The 17,277-nt window shown below is 44.4% G+C and overlaps 1 protein-coding gene across 2 annotated transcripts in view; it reads right to left on the bottom strand.

Moving 5' to 3' along the window:
* The window catches only part of NCKAP1 (NCK associated protein 1), a 119,545-nt gene that overhangs the window by 8,099 nt on the left and 94,169 nt on the right, over positions 1–17,277 (bottom strand). For both annotated transcript variants that reach the window (XM_066575747.1, XM_066575748.1), the window contains exons 22-27: positions 16,617–16,747; positions 15,310–15,407; positions 13,009–13,102; positions 10,078–10,160; positions 6,458–6,538; positions 4,917–5,010 (exon numbers count right to left, since the gene is read on the bottom strand). In XM_066575747.1, the coding sequence (XP_066431844.1) occupies positions 4,917–5,010; positions 6,458–6,538; positions 10,078–10,160; positions 13,009–13,102; positions 15,310–15,407; positions 16,617–16,747 (581 nt within the window). The remainder of the gene's footprint in view (positions 1–4,916; positions 5,011–6,457; positions 6,539–10,077; positions 10,161–13,008; positions 13,103–15,309; positions 15,408–16,616; positions 16,748–17,277) is intronic.

Below are 17,277 nucleotides of genomic sequence, written 5' to 3'. Positions count from 1 at the left end.
TATATAGTTTACTCCCCCCCCCCCCCAGCACACACACAGGGCAGCATATAATTTAGTCCCGTCCCCCCCGCCAGCACACACATTGGGCAGCATATAATTTACTCCCCCCCCAGCACACACATAGGGCAGCATATAATATACCCCCCCAGCACACACATAGGGCAGCATATAGTTTACTCCCCCCCCCCCCCCAGCACACACACAGAGCAGCATATAATTTACTCCCCCCCCCCCCCCAGCACACACACAGGGCAGCATATAATTTACTCCCCCCCCCCCCCCAGCACACACACAGGGCAGCATATAATTTACTCCCCCCCCCCCCCCCAGCACACACACAGGGCAGCGTATAATTTACTTCCCCCCCCCCCCCCAGCACACACACAGGGCAGCATATAATTTACTTCCCCCCCCCCCCCCAGCACACACACAGGGCAGCATATAATTTACTCCCCCCCCCAGCACACACGTAGGGCAGCATATAATTTACTCCCCCCCAGCACACACATAGGGCAGCATATAATATACCCCCCCAGCACACACATAGGGCAACATATAATATCCTCCCCCAGCACACACATAGGGCAGCATATAATATCCCCCCCCAGAACACACATAGGGCAGCATATAATTTACTTCCTCCCCCCCAGCACACACACAGGGAATCATATAATTTACCCCCCCCCCCAGCACACACATTGGGCAGCATATAATTTACTCCCCCCCCCCACCACACACATTGGGCAGCATATAATTTACTTCCTCCCCCCCCCAGCACACACACGGGGCAGCATATAATTTACTCCCCCCCCCCCCCAGCACACACATGGGGCAGCATATAATTTACTCTCCCCCCCCAGCACACACATTGGGCAGCATATAATTTACTCCCCCCCCCAGCACACACATTGGGCAGCATATAATTTACTCCCCCCCCCAGCACACACATAGGGCAGCATATAATTTACTCCCCCCCAGCACACACATAGGGCAGCATATAATATACCCCCCCAGCACACACATAGGGCAACATATAATATCCTCCCCCAGCACACACATAGGGCAGCATATAATATCCCCCCCAGAACACACATAGGGCAGCATATAATTTACTTCCTCCCCCCCAGCACACACACAGGGCAGCATATAATTTACTCCCCCCCAGCACACACACAGGGAATCATATAATTTACCCCCCCCCCCAGCACACACATTGGGCAGCATATAATTTACTCCCCCCCCCCACCACACACATTGGGCAGCATATAATTTACTTCCTCCCCCCCCCCCAGCACACACACAGGGCAGCATATAATTTACTCCCCCCCCAGCACACACATAGGGCAGCATATAATTTACTCTCCCCCCCAGCACACACATTGGGCAGCATATAATTTACTCTCCCCCCCAGCACACACATTGGGCAGCATATAATTTACTACCCCCCCCCCCCCAGCACACACATTGGGCAGCATATAATTTACTCTCCCCCCCAGCACACACATTGGGCAGCATATAATTTACTCTCCCCCCCAGCACACACATTGGGCAGCATATAATTTACTCTCCCCCCCAGCACACACATTGGGCAGCATATAATTTACTCCCCCCCCCCACCACACACATTGGGCAGCATATAATTTACTTCCTCCCCCCCCCAGCACACACACAGGGCAGCATATAATTTACTTCCTTCCCCCCCCCCCAGCACACACACAGGGCAGCATATAATTTACTCCCCCCCCAGCACACACATAGGGCAGCATATAATTTACTCTCCCCCCCAGCACACACATTGGGCAGCATATAATTTACTCCCCCCCCCCCCCAGCACACACATTGGGCAGCATATAATTTACTCCCCCCCCCCCCCCCAGCACACACATTGGGCAGCATATAATTTACTCTCCCCCCCAGCACACACATTGGGCAGCATATAATTTACTCCCCCCCCCCCCAGCACACACATTGGGCAGCATATAATTTACTCCCCCCCCCCCAGCACACACATTGGGCAGCATATAATTTACTCTCCCCCCCAGCACACACATTGGGCAGCATATAATTTACTCTCCCCCCCAGCACACACATTGGGCAGCATATAATTTACTCTCCCCCCCAGCACACACATTGGGCAGCATATAATTTACTCCCCCCCCCAGCACACACATAGGGCAGCATATAATTTACTTCCTCCCCCCCCCAGCACACACACAGGGCAGCATATAATTTACTCCCCCCCCCCCCGCCAGCACACACATTGGGCAGCATATAATTTACTCTCCCCCCCAGCACACACATTGGGCAGCATATAATTTACTCTCCCCCCCAGCACACACATTGGGCAGCATATAATTTACTCTCCCCCCCAGCACACACATTGGGCAGCATATAATTTACTCTCCCCCCCAGCACACACATTGGGCAGCATATAATTTACTCCCCCCCCCCCAGCACACACATTGGGCAGCATATAATTTACTCCCCCCCCCCCCAGCACACACATTGGGCAGCATATAATTTACTCTCCCCCCCAGCACACACATTGGGCAGCATATAATTTACTCTCCCCCCCAGCACACACATTGGGCAGCATATAATTTACTCTCCCCCCCAGCACACACATTGGGCAGCATATAATTTACTCTCCCCCCCAGCACACACATTGGGCAGCATATAATTTACTCTCCCCCCCAGCACACACATTGGGCAGCATATAATTTACTCTCCCCCCCCAGCACACACATTGGGCAGCATATAATTTACTCCCCCCCCCCCCCCAGCACACACATAGGGCAGCATATAATTTACTCCCCCCCCCAGCACACACATAGGGCAGCATATAATTTACTCCCCCCCCCCAGCACACACATAGGGAAGCATATAATTTACTCTCCCCCCCAGCACACACATTGGGCAGCATATAATTTACTCTCCCCCCCCCCAGCACACACATAGGGCAGCATATAATTTACTCCCCCCCCCCCCAGCACACACATAGGGCAGCATATAATTTACTCCCCCCCCCCCAGCACACACATAGGGCAGCATATAATTTACTCCCCCCCCCAGCACACACATAGGGCAGCATATAATTTACTCCCCCCCCAGCACACACATAGGGCAGCATATAATTTACTCCCCCCCCCCCAGCACACACATAGGGCAGCATATAATTTACTCCCCCCCCCCCCCCAGCACACACATAGGGCAGCATATAATTTACTCCCCCCCCCCCCCCAGCACACACATAGGGCAGCATATAATTTACTCCCCCCCCCCCCAGCACACACATAGGGCAGCATATAATTTACTCCCCCCACCCCCCAGCACACACATAGGGCAGCATATAATTTACTCCCCCCCCCAGCACACACATAGGGCAGCATATAATTTACTCCCCCCCCCCCCAGCACACACATAGGGCAGCATATAATTTACTCCCCCCCCCCAGCACACACATAGGGCAGCATATAATTTACTCCCCCCCCCCCCCCCAGCACACACATAGGGCAGCATATAATTTACTTCCCCCCCCACCCCCCACCAGCACACACACAGGGCAGCATAAAAATTTATCCCCCCCCCCCCCCCCTCCTCTCCGGCAGGATTACCTTGAAAACTGACCTAGGTCCTAAGAGGTGTACAGACGCGGAGGCTGCTGCTGCTTGCACAGAGGCGGCTCTTCCTCCTACTCGTGGGACGCTCTGTTGTTTGGTGCTGCAGTCCTCAGCGCTTCAAGGCGGCGCCTTGTGATTGGTTGCGGCAGCTGCTTCCACACCAGCAAGGACCATTGTATTTCAGCCGCACTTCAGTAGCAGAGAGTGATTCCAGCAACCTCATTGGTTGTTGGGTACACACACCCCAGATTGAGGTGTGGGGGGTGTGTACCCAACAACCAATGAGGTTGCTGGAATCGCTCACCGCTACTGAAGTGCGGCTGAAATACAATATATGCGGTCCCTTCAGCAGCGCTCTGCGCTCACACTAACCTGCTATGTGTGGAAGCGGCCCCTTAAGCAGCGCTCTGCACTCACACTATAGCAGGTTAGTGTGAGAGCGCAGAGTGCTGCTGAAGGGGCCACGGGATTGTTCCTTTTAGAACAAAAGTTCCCGGCGGTGCCGCGGACCGGCAGTAAACACCTAACGGCCCGGCCCCGGTCCGCGGACCGGTGGTTGGGGACCCCTGCTTTAAAGGATAGTTGACAATCCATCGTAAGCAATCTGGGTAATAAGAGCCATGTCTGCATCATCTCGGACTTAATTTTATCCATGGTTTATAATTTTTACAACGTGGTTTTAACCACAAAATAGATAAACTGCAGATGACTAATAAAGATCACGGACTACAATTCTAAACATTAAACCGAGGGGGCAGATTTACCATTGAAAATGCAACAGTTTCTGGCAAATTGTACCCAAAACGGTCTTACAGAATTTGTGCCACATCTATAGTGTGTTTTTAGACACTCTACAACTCGTCTGAAAAAGGGGCATGACTTTGTGCGAAGGGTAAAAAAAAACCAAAAATTGGGCATGTAAAAAAGTGCACCAAATTTTTGGTGTAATTTTTGTTGTAAACCAAGCTAAATCGGTGGCATAAAGTTATACTAGACAGTCTAAAGTAAAGACAGATTTATCATTCAACAGAGGGGCTCTCATAAATCTGACATTTAAAGGCTGTCTAATCTACGTTTGCACCGTGTATTGGAGCAGATTTACCAATAAGGTCTAATGTGTCTATTTGGAATGTGAAAATAGAAGGCTAATTAAGTGGTAATAAAACAGTTACAGGCGACTCCTGGTTTTACAAATCCGATATATTTTGTGTCCTTTCGTCATCATTACATGTCTTATAGTACTGCGGTCGAACAACAGGCATGCAGAAGAGTTGGCGCATATTGTACACGACATACCAGATTTTTGAGAGGACAGTGCCACAACCAGAGCCGGGTCTATCTCACATGGCAAACCAGCTGCTGATGACAATTCGTACACATTCATTGCAACCTTAAAAACAAAAAGTGAAACAAAATGTTACAAAAACAAGCGCAGTGGACTTTAACCTCAAATAATTAGCTAATCTCAAAATATACCTACTAAATCCATTAACGCGACTCTCGACCTCGGTAGACAAAGATGGCTGCACGGCTTCTCCGACTACCTGATACACCTTGTGTATTTGTATAGCTTGCTAGTCTACGATACTACATGCTGCTCTGATTGCCCAGTGGGGCTAGTGGGCAGCACTGGTTAATCACAGCAGCATGCATACTAATGCAGCGTGTGGATCAATCAGGTAGTCAGAAAGCTCTTTGTTTGTCCAGGCCAAGGGGGTCACTTTTACATTCCTCTGCTCATCCTGGGTATTTCTTAAAGAAATACTATCATTACCGCAAGGGGCCCCCAGATAAATGTTCCCAGTCCTGGGAAACCCTTAATGCCAAACTTGCCTTACAAAAGCTTTGTGTAAAGACAGGTAGAGCAATGTAGGACTTGTCTAGTTCTACAATTGGGCTCTGATAGGTTTTCTGCTTTGTAAAGCATCCTTGAGCAGGCGGAAATCAGTTTGTGTTCCTTACTGCAAAAATTGCAAATAAGGAAGATGGGACAATACCTCTGCAGCGCCACCTATTGGATGGCAGCATTCCTTTAAATCAATGTACGACTTTTTAACAAGTCTGTAAAACAATCATTGGGAATAGGAAACCAAGAAAGAAAACCATACACAGACAGCTGTTTGGGGGGGTTTGCCCCACATCAGTGTGCAGTAGATTTCTGGTTTGGATGGTGAGAGGCCTGTAATGTGGGTCAAGTGGAGGTGTTGTCTCTCCTTAAGGAGAGCACCCAAAAATGTTTCTATTCTAATCATTGTTTTACAGACTTGTTAAAAGTCGTACATTGATTGGAAGGAATGCTGCTGTCCAATAGGTGGCGCTGCAGAGGTATTGTTCCATCTTCCTTATTTGCATAAATTACCCAGAGGAGTGTGCATGGCCTTATTAGTCTCCTCACTCACTTTTCAGGTGTCTTCTCACACCCACTCACCCGCTAGGTGTCACCACACACATTCTGAGTGCTCTCCTTAAGGAGGCACGACACTCCATTTGACCTACTGTAAAAGTGACAGAGTACTACTGAATGCCTTACTTTGGGAAAATTTCAAATTTATTGCTGTACCCCAATGGCAGCCATCAATTCTGTGCGACCCTTTTAAGAGTTATACCCCTGGCAAAGCTACACAGGGTTAAGCCTGATGCACAGTCTGAGGGGAAAGGCGCAGGACAAAGACTTATCTCCCATTCTGAGAACCTCCAAAATATTTACATATATGATTAGATCTTACTATTTGCATTCCTAAAAGTGCAAACAACGTGAACACAACTGGAGAAAACAGTAACAGAGCAGAGAGGTCTAGCAGTGCCGCATATAGGACATGTTACGCAATGCTTCTTACCTTCATGTCAGTCTCCCTTGGAATGTGATCCTTGAAGTCTTCAACAGAACTTACAAGGAAAGGAATGTGGTAAGATAAGACCTGAAAGAGGAATTGAAGACTGCATTAGAATGTCAGGCATCAGCAGATAAGACATTTTACTGGGCATTTAATGAGCAGGTAATTCCAATGATCAAGGAAAATACCAGACGTGATCTGTCAGACAGACCAACGCATGCAGAAGGCCGCGAGGCTGGGGGTTCACAGCACACATTACAAAAAGCTAAAAAAGGAAGATTAAAGCCTCCTGCAAGACTGCGAAGCGTTATACTTTTAATACGTCATCTTTTCCTTTATTTTAAGCTATTTGCTCAGCTACCCCAGTGACTCGCTCACAATGGCAAGACGGCGCACGCAACGGTTAAGGCGAACGAGCAGGAAGAATTCCTCATGGATTTAGTATTTCACGTCATTTAACTGTTTGTTGCGGCAGTGGTACTGGTCCATTTTCAAAATGGCAAGATGTAACGTGCCGCAATCTTCTAGCTACCTAATGCACTGGTATTCTTAGTAGAGTTGAGCGAACATACTCTGCCGAGCTTGATGCTCGTTCGAGTATTAGCATACTCGATGGTGCTCGTTACTCGAACGAGCATCAAGCAGTGTTCGACCCCGCCCCAGTTTTTGGCTCCTCCCCACTGTGACGTGCCCATTTTGGCCCCTCCCCGACGCAGCGCGCACGTCAACGGCAAATTTTTAGGCAGGCAGGCGAGAGAGACCAAAAAAAAAAAAGTTCGGGATCCGGCAGCCCACATACAAAAATGCTCGAGTCTCCCATTGTAGTCAATGGGGTTCGTTACTCGAGTAGAGCTCTCGAATTTTACGAAAAGCTCGATTCGAATAACGAGGACCCGAGCATTTGGATGCTCGCTCGTCTCTAATTCTTAGGCATTCTGTGCTGCTCTCCGATTGGCTTGCAGTGATCACATGAGCAGTGCAGGCCAATCAGACAACCAGTGCACAGCATTCATTAGGTACTCAGAAGATTGTGGTGGCCATTTTGAAAGATGGAAGCAGTGGATCCAAGGAAGAGCAGCGCAAAGAATGGGCAGCAGGTAATGTAATTTCCCCCTCTGGTTCACGACCAAAATTTTGTTCCAAGACAGGAGAGTTGCTTTAACATCGATCCATTAAATTAAACTATACATAGTAAAGTTCCCATAGATTTTTATAGAGAAACTATGCCAAAAATCTTTTTTGGTATAGCATTGGCAGTTTTGTTTTTTTATGGGGGAAGGGGGAATAATGGAAGTCATTGGAGTAACTATCCAAATGCATGAGTATATGTTTTGACCAGGTTGAAGGGGCAATTAAAAAAGTAAATGGATCAAACAAACCTACTGTAAATATATATATATTTTTTTTTTTATTAAAAAAGGATCCACCAGATCGTATAACTAGTGTTTATCCATATACCAATTATCACTCAGTATGTAAGGAAAAGCCAAAAAACCCAAATGTTTAAACTAAGTTAAAGGAGTTTGTCTAGGATTAGAACTAAGGGTCAGAGGCAGCGCCTCGTCTGCCCATGGCCATGCCTGGTATTGCAGCAGTGGTTTCTGAAGGTGAGTAATACTGTAATACTAGACAATTATGAACATGAGCTACGCTTTGTTATCAGAAGTATAGCCACGAATGGAGAACCCCTTTACCAAGTATTTATGAATGCAGGTATTGCAATGAAAGATTAACCAACTCATCCTAGATTTAACTAGGCTACAATGTCCAATAGAAAAGGGAAGCCTTCAAGAAGATGAACAAAGGCGTCCAAGCATGAAACCTTATCAGACACGTTCCTTTTCACACTTCACAGGCTGTAAAGATTAAAGAGGATGAGTCAAATTGGAACAGCTGAAGCATCAAAAGGAGTCGGTTCTGCTTTTGATGTGTGAGAGAACAGTGGCTTGTAGAGTCCATAATGATACACCTCACCGTATCGAAGGGTCCTAATTTTACATTAAGAACACTGGTGGCCATCAATAAACACAATAGCAGGATTGTGAGCGCTCTATGTGGGAGCACCTCAGATTAGTAATAGACCCAAGGCTCTGTCTACATTGGCATGGTGGCCTCCGTTAGAAATGGAAGCCAAAACACAGTGCGAATCTGTCGAATGACGGACATCATGGAGTTCGTATTTTTAAAGCAAAAATGAATGCAGATGTGAACATCGTCTAAATATTCCCAATGTTCACATGGGCCCTTCAAACCAATCAATCATTCGTCTTGTCAAATAAACTTGAGGCTTGTAAGGACACAAGAGTGACTTCGTAGAACATATACACTGCATCTAATACAGGGAATCACACTAGTAGTTGCATTTATGGCTGTCACCTGTGGCAGGCACACAGCTCTACGACACTGGAAGTATAAATTTGCAAGAGGAAAGATTAAAGCCGGGTCCATACAGGAGGGAAACTGCAGGTAAAAAAAAAAAAAAATTCGCCTGTGGATTTACTGTAAAATTTGTGTGGAACCTAGAAGTAAAATCTCAGCATGTCAATTTACGCACTGCGAAGGATGAAATGCAGAATGAAGTTTAGCTTCATAAATTAACATGCTGAGATTTTACAATCCACACGGCGGGTCGGTTTCCTTGCAGACTCCATAAAATCTCTTTCACTTTGCTTGGACTGCATCAGGCAGTACTGAGACGGTCGAGTTACTTCTGAGAGTCTCGGGCACAACTCACATGGCACCGCACACAAAAATCCAGTCTGTGTGCTGTGCGATGTACCGGATGTCCAAGACTTGGGCAAGAATCAAAAATAGGATATGCAGGGATATTTCAAACTCAGGCTATTGGTCAGAGTGAGGAGGGGGGGGGGGGGGGATTTGTCTGCAAAAAGAGCCCATTCAAGTGAACGGGTTATTTTTCCCTGTGAGTTCTGACCATCTCGGGCACACACAGAATTTGCACAAGAATATCAGCTGTGTGAATACGGCCTTATATTACAGGTTTTCTGTCTGCAAAATCCGCAGAGTATCCACCCCCTGTGAAGATAGCATTATAATCTTCATATCTGACGCCACAGTTGTCATGGCCCTTACCCACATAGAAAAGTTATGTACAACTATACATTCATGGACAAAGATGATCAGTATTCAGTACCAAATCAGTCACTGTATGATTTAGTACAGAAACTTACATACATCAGACTTTGCGGTTTACATTCGAGCCCTAAAGTTGGCATACATGTATGTAATGAAGCTGTAGGACTCCATTCACACAAAGTGTGTTCTTTTGGCCTCCACTGGCAAGGTATACATTAGTACACCTTTTCTAAGCTGTACAGGAAAGCACTTTCCTCTAACTAGGGCCACCACAAAGAAAAAAGAAAAAGAAAAGTATATCATGCACGATTTTTATTTGTATTATTTTTTTTTTAACATTTGGTGTCAGTGGGTAAAAAAAATGGCACTGTAAGCCTATATAGTGGAATATCTCACAGCTTTCCATCAAAAGGTATATGCTGGAAAACTTCACAGACCTATACATCCCAGACTTTCATCTAAGGCAACGTGTACACAGCCAAAAAGACATCAATCAGGAGAAAAACTGAAAGGAACTGAATGCTTACATCTCTGAGGGCTTCCTGTGCAAGCGAGCGGAAGGACAATATGACTCCAATGATGGTCATCCTCTTCAAGACACTGTCTACAGCTACAACAAAAGAAGAAAAGAACCTTATAGTCCAAGTAGAGAAAGCAAACTGATACCGGAACATTGTTTACGGCCCAAACACATTATTTGAATCCCCTGAATGTCCTATGTTTTGCTTCCAACATACACTAAGCAGACAAAAATTGAGAAGGTCAGCCCTGGCATGTAGAAGTGCCAGGACAATGGAGGTTAGAACTACATGAAACAAATAACTCATTTGTTAAAATTGCGCTATGTTTTTCATGAGTTTATTATCATGTGATTTTCTGAAACTGCTCTAAAATTAGTTTTGATGTTCTTTACTTTGTACTTTTTCCTCCTTCGATCACTTCAGTTCCCTCTGTCTAGGTACCTTTACACAGGATGACACTCAGGTGCATAAGCAACCATCAGCCGCCTCACTGACCATCACTCCTATGCTTTACACAAGAGTGATAGTCTTTCTGTGAATGGAGGTGGAGCGGATGGAGATCATTCCAACCCAACAACCCACCTCTATTCAAAGTACGTTCATAGTTGGACAACTGTCTGCTTACACGGGTGGCTAGTCGCTTCGTTTTTAATTCTAAAAAAACAAGCAACTGAGTGACAAATCACACCCTTGTCAGTCGGCAGCCGCTTGTACACATGAGGACTATCGTCTGAATTCGGCATTTCCAGCAATAATATGGTCTATAATCGCCCTGTGTACAGAAACCTTTATGTGAGGGTAAATCACAATGTAATGCCTCTGTGTCAGTAACTTTATCTATTCGAATGACTGAACAGCTATGAAAGATGTTAAATAGGTGTCCTTCCTCTACTAAAGGTGCATTTACACGGCAGGATGACCACTCAAAATTCGCTCCAACGGCAGTTTGAGTGATCACTTTGAATAAGCTCTTAAGTAGCTAATTAGCTACTTAAGAGCTTATTAGTGTGTAAATGAAGGCTCCCGCTGTTTGCGAAAGACAGCAGGAGCGCTGTCTTCTGCAAACAGCTGCTTTGCTTACTGAGCTGTCAGCTGGTATCCCGCTGAGTTGATAGCGCCGAGAACAGCAGGAGCTACTTTATTCTCTGAGCCATCGCTGAGAGCTCTGCGCAGGATACTAGCTGAAATAATGCCATCAGCTGTTATCCCACTAAGAAATCAGTGTGCGGTGGTGATAAGGCTCATCGCTGATTTTTAGCTAGTTAGAAATCAGCGATGAACGAATAGTGCACGATGGCAGCGCGTTTAGACAATGATTATCACTCAAAAGACTTCTTTTGAGCGAATTTTGAGCGATAATCTTCTCTTAATGGGCCTTAATGCATGATTTTCTAGGCAAAGTGATTAGAACCATGGATCTGAGGCTAACACAAAGAGTGGTCATTGAATTTCTGTCATAAGAGGGGGGGGGGGGGGGGAGGGGGGGGTGTCCCTAATGAATGCCAAAGAATCAGCTGAAGAATGTTTATGGGGACATTGTAAGAGACATCAGCAATGTGCAGTGTTGGCTGAAGAGGTTTCATGCAGAAGAAAAGTCTTCCAGCTCAACTCAGAATGTGATGACGAGTGTTTTGGGACTCACAGGGCTTTAATCTTATTGACTTTTCTGATAGGCATCACACAATCTGCAGCAAAAACCTACATTACAACACTTAAGCTTTAGTAGACTATCGGAAGAAAAGACTTCAAAAAGACATTTCTGCAGTACAACTGCATCGCGATAATTCAAGATCTCACACGTTATTCACAACCCAGGCGATAGCAAAAATTCAGTTGTTCGTGTTGCCTCATTCACTTTACAGTCCTCATTTGGCCCCTTCTGATTTCTACCTGTTTGGGCCTATGAAGGATGGACTACATGGTATGAAATTCGAAAACTTTCCAAACAGGATTTCCTAACTTGGTTTCTACAATGACGTAAATGTACTGCATGTAATGGTGATTTCTGAACAGTAGTTTTGTGTATACGAGACTTCAGGCTATAATCTGGGTCACTTTTGCCTTGATCTGTTCCTTTCTAAAAGCGTGGCGATTGTGTGTGTGGGGGGGAGGGGGAGGGATTAACTTTTTGATTCCTCTTTGTACTCAGTAAAACTCATGGAAATCACATTACCAATCAATTGTGATTTTATTGCAGTTTGTACTATGCTTTTTAGTTTGCTGTGAACATGCCCTAACATTGCATTAATAGGAGAACATACATCTATGTAATCATTTTATTCTACCACCAAGTTTATGAAAATTCAGCAACTGCTCCGACTCTACAAAGAGGCATTGTCCCTTTCAAAGGCTATGTCCGAAAGGGTCTAAAAACACGAGAAAAGTGTTGCAAACAGTTTTTAGCATAATTTGCACGCTGAAAATTGTCATATTTTGAATAGTATATAAGTCCAATTGTGTGTTGCCTGTCACTATAAAGACACTTATTTTGTGTTTTTTTTAGCGCCAATGCCACATAGGTTTTTAATTAAGACCTATTGCAAAGTTGATTCACTTTTAAACATTTTTGGGACAAAATAATTTTTAAAAAGTGGTTGCAAAGGTGAACATAGCCTTTCAATTGGAATCCTGATGTATACTAATGAACTGGACATATACAAAATAGCCATGGCCATGATGGAAACAATTTTTCACTCTGTCCATTAGTTATCCCACTGTAAAACACTATACAACCTGTTCTTATTGTGAACTGGCTGTGCATAGGGGGCAATACTTTTTGTATTTAGGATCAGATGGGTGACTTTGCACTCTTCCAAAACCATCAATGGAAAAACTCTAAAAAGAATAAAACTATAATAAAAGTAAAGCTGTAGAGACAGAATTAATAACCGAATCGTACAACATTGGGCCTGCTCCTCTTTGGTAATAGTCACTTACAGGACAGCCTTTTGAAAAGTGCTGCCATTTGTTCGGGTTTGTCAAAGCTTGTCCTCATTTGTGTTAAAACTTCAACGTTTTCCACCACAAGTTTCTGCAAAGTAAAAATATTAAAAGTGATTAATAGACCGTCGTTTCTCATGGCAGAAAAATGAACGAAGTGACCTTTTTGGCGTCGTTCACAACATGGCCTGTGTAAGAGAGCCATCCTTAAAGGGGTTGTCTGAGTATTTACTATGTTATCTGTATAAACTATCTCACTGCCTTTCAACAAGTCTCTGGCATAACCCTGACCTTTGATCGTCATGCGTATGAAGCTTAAGGTCAGACAGACATCTTGACAGGTTGGAAGCAGACAAAATGCCTGCAGGCAGAAAGACAGCACTTATACTGGATTATATGCACTTCAATTGACAGATGCCTTGTCTAGAAATAAATAGGTTTTCAGAAGACAGACAAGGCAAGCGTAGCTCATAATGACAGCGTCTTGGCCCGTGCCCTTGACTGTGTAAAAAAAGAAAATTAGGCAATGTAATATTTTAGAAACAAAGACTGTAAAGAAATTATATCAGCATTCAACAGGAAATATCACAAGGAATATATTAAAGTGCTACATGGAGCACCATAGGAGATTTTAAAATAAAGGCTCTTGGTATGGCTTTGAGTATAGCTATTGTAATGGATGTCTTATCTATATATGGTCTATTTATTGGTGACTTTCCAACCACTGGCTGCAAGTCTGCTCCCAGCATTTACTACGCTTTCAGTAAAAATAATATTTTGCATGGCTTCTGATCTTTCCCCAAATCATTTCATGTCCTATGAAGAACGGTTAAAGGATCTGGGAATGTTTAGCTTGCAAAAAAGAAGGCTGAGAGGAAACTCAATAGCTGTCTACAAATATCTGAAGGGCTGTCACAGTGCAGAGGGATCAGCCCTATTCTAATTTGTACAAGGAAAGACTAGAAGCAATGGAATGAAACTGAAAGGGAGGGGGACACAGATTAGATAGTAGAAAAAAACTGTCTGACAGAGAGGGTGATCAATGAGTGGAACAGGTTACCACGGAAGGTGGTGAGTTCTCTTTCAATGGAAGTGTTCAAACAAAGGCTGGGCAGATATCTGTCTGGGATGATTTAGTGATCCTGCACTGAGCAGGAGGTTGGACCCGATGACCCTGGAGGTCTCTTCCAACTCTACCAGTTTAGAATTCTATGAATTTGTGTTGTAATTTTCAGGTTTTGACATATAACACATTATTGCTGGTCTTGCACTAGTTCTAGTTGGCCATTATATTATGGATTATACTATCATGTTTTTCTCTGTATAAAGATTTTAAGGTTTTTACAGCAATTTCAATAGTGTTTTATGAATGCTTTATTGACTGTTGGGCGGGCACTTTTGTTTATTGCCCTGCCTTTGTTTGTTTTTCATCTCAGATGGATCTCTGAAATGAAGGTCAACACCATAACAGTATATAAGGGGGACACAGAAGAGAATGGAATCTTCTTCTGTTGCTAGTCAGATCTCTGTGGAACCCTTTTAAGGTGATATATCAGCAGATGTTGTTGGGGATGGTTGCATTGGGCTTTAGTAATTTTTTTGTTCAGTCTTTCGGCAATTTCTTTCCCACCGCTCAAAGCACTTTTTTTTTCTCCAAAAGTCGCATGGGGCGAGATCAAGTGGATCCGGAGGATAGGGCAAGGGTATCGTGCTACATTTTGTAAAAAAAGTGGCTTAACACTAAGCACTTTGTGGCCAAACAGGTGACTGGTTCTTGCATCATGACAACACACCTGCCCACACAGCGCTGAGTGTCATGTCGTTTTTCGTCGTTAATTGCTTGACACCGAGTGCAACTTTTTTTTGAGCAGTGGAAAATGAAGCAATTTTAGAGTTGAACATTGTGTGAATAAGCCATCACAAATAGGTGAAAAACTAAACAAAAATTGTTGAAAAAAAAAAACAAAATAAAACAAAAAAACACTAGAGCTGAATGAAACCTTCCCCAATGACGTCGGCTGGCGTATCTCCTTAGAAGAGTTCCGCAAACATTCAACTAGCGACAGAAGCCTGTACTTTTAGATGAATTGCCAACGAGTGGAAGATTCCTGTTTCTTTTGGGTACCCTCATATGTGGGCAAGCTATAATTTGGAGCCCAGATCTGCATACACTAGACCTTATGTGAATAGATCTCAGTACAAACCTCTAAATAAAAAGGATACCAGTGAGTGAAAGGAGTTGAAACTGTATAAAAGTATCTATCTATATTTATATGTACTTTTAAATGGGTAGAATACCTTAAGTTCAGCCACTTGGGAAGAAATATGCCACATTAGACTTTCACTCAGAAACTTCATGCCGTAAGGTCCCAGCAGCTCCGAGAGCGCTCTCATTTCTGTGGAATCACCAAAGCATAACGTTAAGGATTAGAATATACAAACTTTAGCAACCAAAAAGTCTGAACTACCGTTAGTAGTTTTAGTGCTTCTGCCAAAAATAGAGCTAAAACGGTTTAAAGAAGGTCATAGACAGATATACGAGGCTCTCTTGTATTTCTGGATATCCAGTTTATAAACTAGTTGCTTTCTAGCATACAGCATAAAAGAAACATATGCATCCTCCGCTGGCCTCTGCTCTCCCCATTGTTTACAAGGATGACCAGCTCAAGGACTGAAGTGTGACCGACAATTCCCTGAAACTACAGGTCTAGTGCGGTGCTGAGAAATCACTACAAATATCAACCGGAATTATGAAATACCTTCTTCACGGACAGACGCACAAATAAAAAATAAATTGTTATTTGTATCGCGCCAAGTTATTCCACAGCGCTTCCAAGTAATTTATTACCCCCCACCAAGCTGGGTACTCATTTTACAGACCTCAGAAGGATGGAAGGCTGAGTCAACCTTGAGCCAGCTACCTGAACCATGTGGGGATTGAACTCGCAACCTTCAGGCCGTGAGCGAGAGCTTAGGACTGCATTTCTGCTGCCTTAGCACTATGTGCCACATTGGGGCCCCTGTAAATCATGTTTAATGTGCTCATGGCATTAAGCAGTGATTTCCCAGCACATCAGCAACATACAAACTGTAGCAGCAGGGGCTAAATGCAATCCAATAAAAACCAAAATATATCCTATCCCACTTTGTGGACATGCATGAACGCCTCTCCCGTAGAGCAGACAACAGATTTCTTCACCATTCTGAAAAAGCCCCAAACTGTTCAAATGTATTCCTATCCATTTGTCAACCCCTATTTTGTTAGTGAAGAAAATTAATTCCCCCAAGGACCAAAGTGCCCCTCCAAGTCATGGCAGCAGCTGAATTAGTGCATGGTTTTTGTAAACGCCAACCTAAATTTCCATTCTTCAACCCCTATAGGTATGGCACAGCTCATATTTTGTTGTACTTGGCATAGGCCGAAAGTGTGTTCTTTTGGTATAGGTCATGCCATTATCCATCAGCACACTTTTTTAATTTAATTTTTTTTCTCAAACTGTATAGGAAAACTGCACATTCCTTTATAGAAGGATACAGACGCACTGAACGTTCATGTTACTGGGGACATTAGCAATCATCTACCAATTCCAACTTCTTTTACTCACCAGATATGTCCGAGTATTCCTCAGCATTAAAGGTTAGCTCATTCTCAGTGGGCAGATTTACAAAGGCTTTCATTGCTGGAAAATAAGCTATATGACCGTTGCTAACTTGTCTCAGCAAGGTTTCCAAATACCTAGAAAGAAAATACAGCACCGTGGTTAGATTTTACAGGGCTGTACAGTTACTGCATAAAAGGTTAATGGCAGGTGCACGTGATAAAATAACAAATTCAGCATTACCTACATGTTTTAAGCCCCGACGATACAGAGCCGCAGCCCCGCGGTCCACCGTGTTTGTTGTGAAATATGTCGTTGGTGGATATCACCTGCTCATGGCTACTAGAGATGAGCGAGTATACTCGCTAAGGGCAATTGCTCGAGCAATCTCTCTCTCTCTCTCTCTCTCTCTCTAGAGAGAGATCTCCCCTCCGTTCCTCCCCGCTCTCCCCCGCCGGCACCCGAACCTTTTGTCTCGAGCGGGCAGGTACTCGCTAAGGGCAATGCTCACTCGAGCAATTACCTTTAGCGAGTATACTCGCTCATCACCAATGGCTACCAATCCGAAGCTGCAGTGTCACTGTCCCAAACTCCTGGCATCATGACAGCCAGGAAATGAGCGCTGGTGCCAGAAGAATGGGTGGTGATGCTGCAACAGTCAGGTGAT

This window comes from Eleutherodactylus coqui, chromosome 8 (genome assembly GCF_035609145.1).
Source record: "Eleutherodactylus coqui strain aEleCoq1 chromosome 8, aEleCoq1.hap1, whole genome shotgun sequence".
NCBI classification, from domain to species: domain Eukaryota; kingdom Metazoa; phylum Chordata; class Amphibia; order Anura; family Eleutherodactylidae; genus Eleutherodactylus; species Eleutherodactylus coqui.
This window is presented reverse-complemented; position numbering and strand designations above follow the sequence as displayed.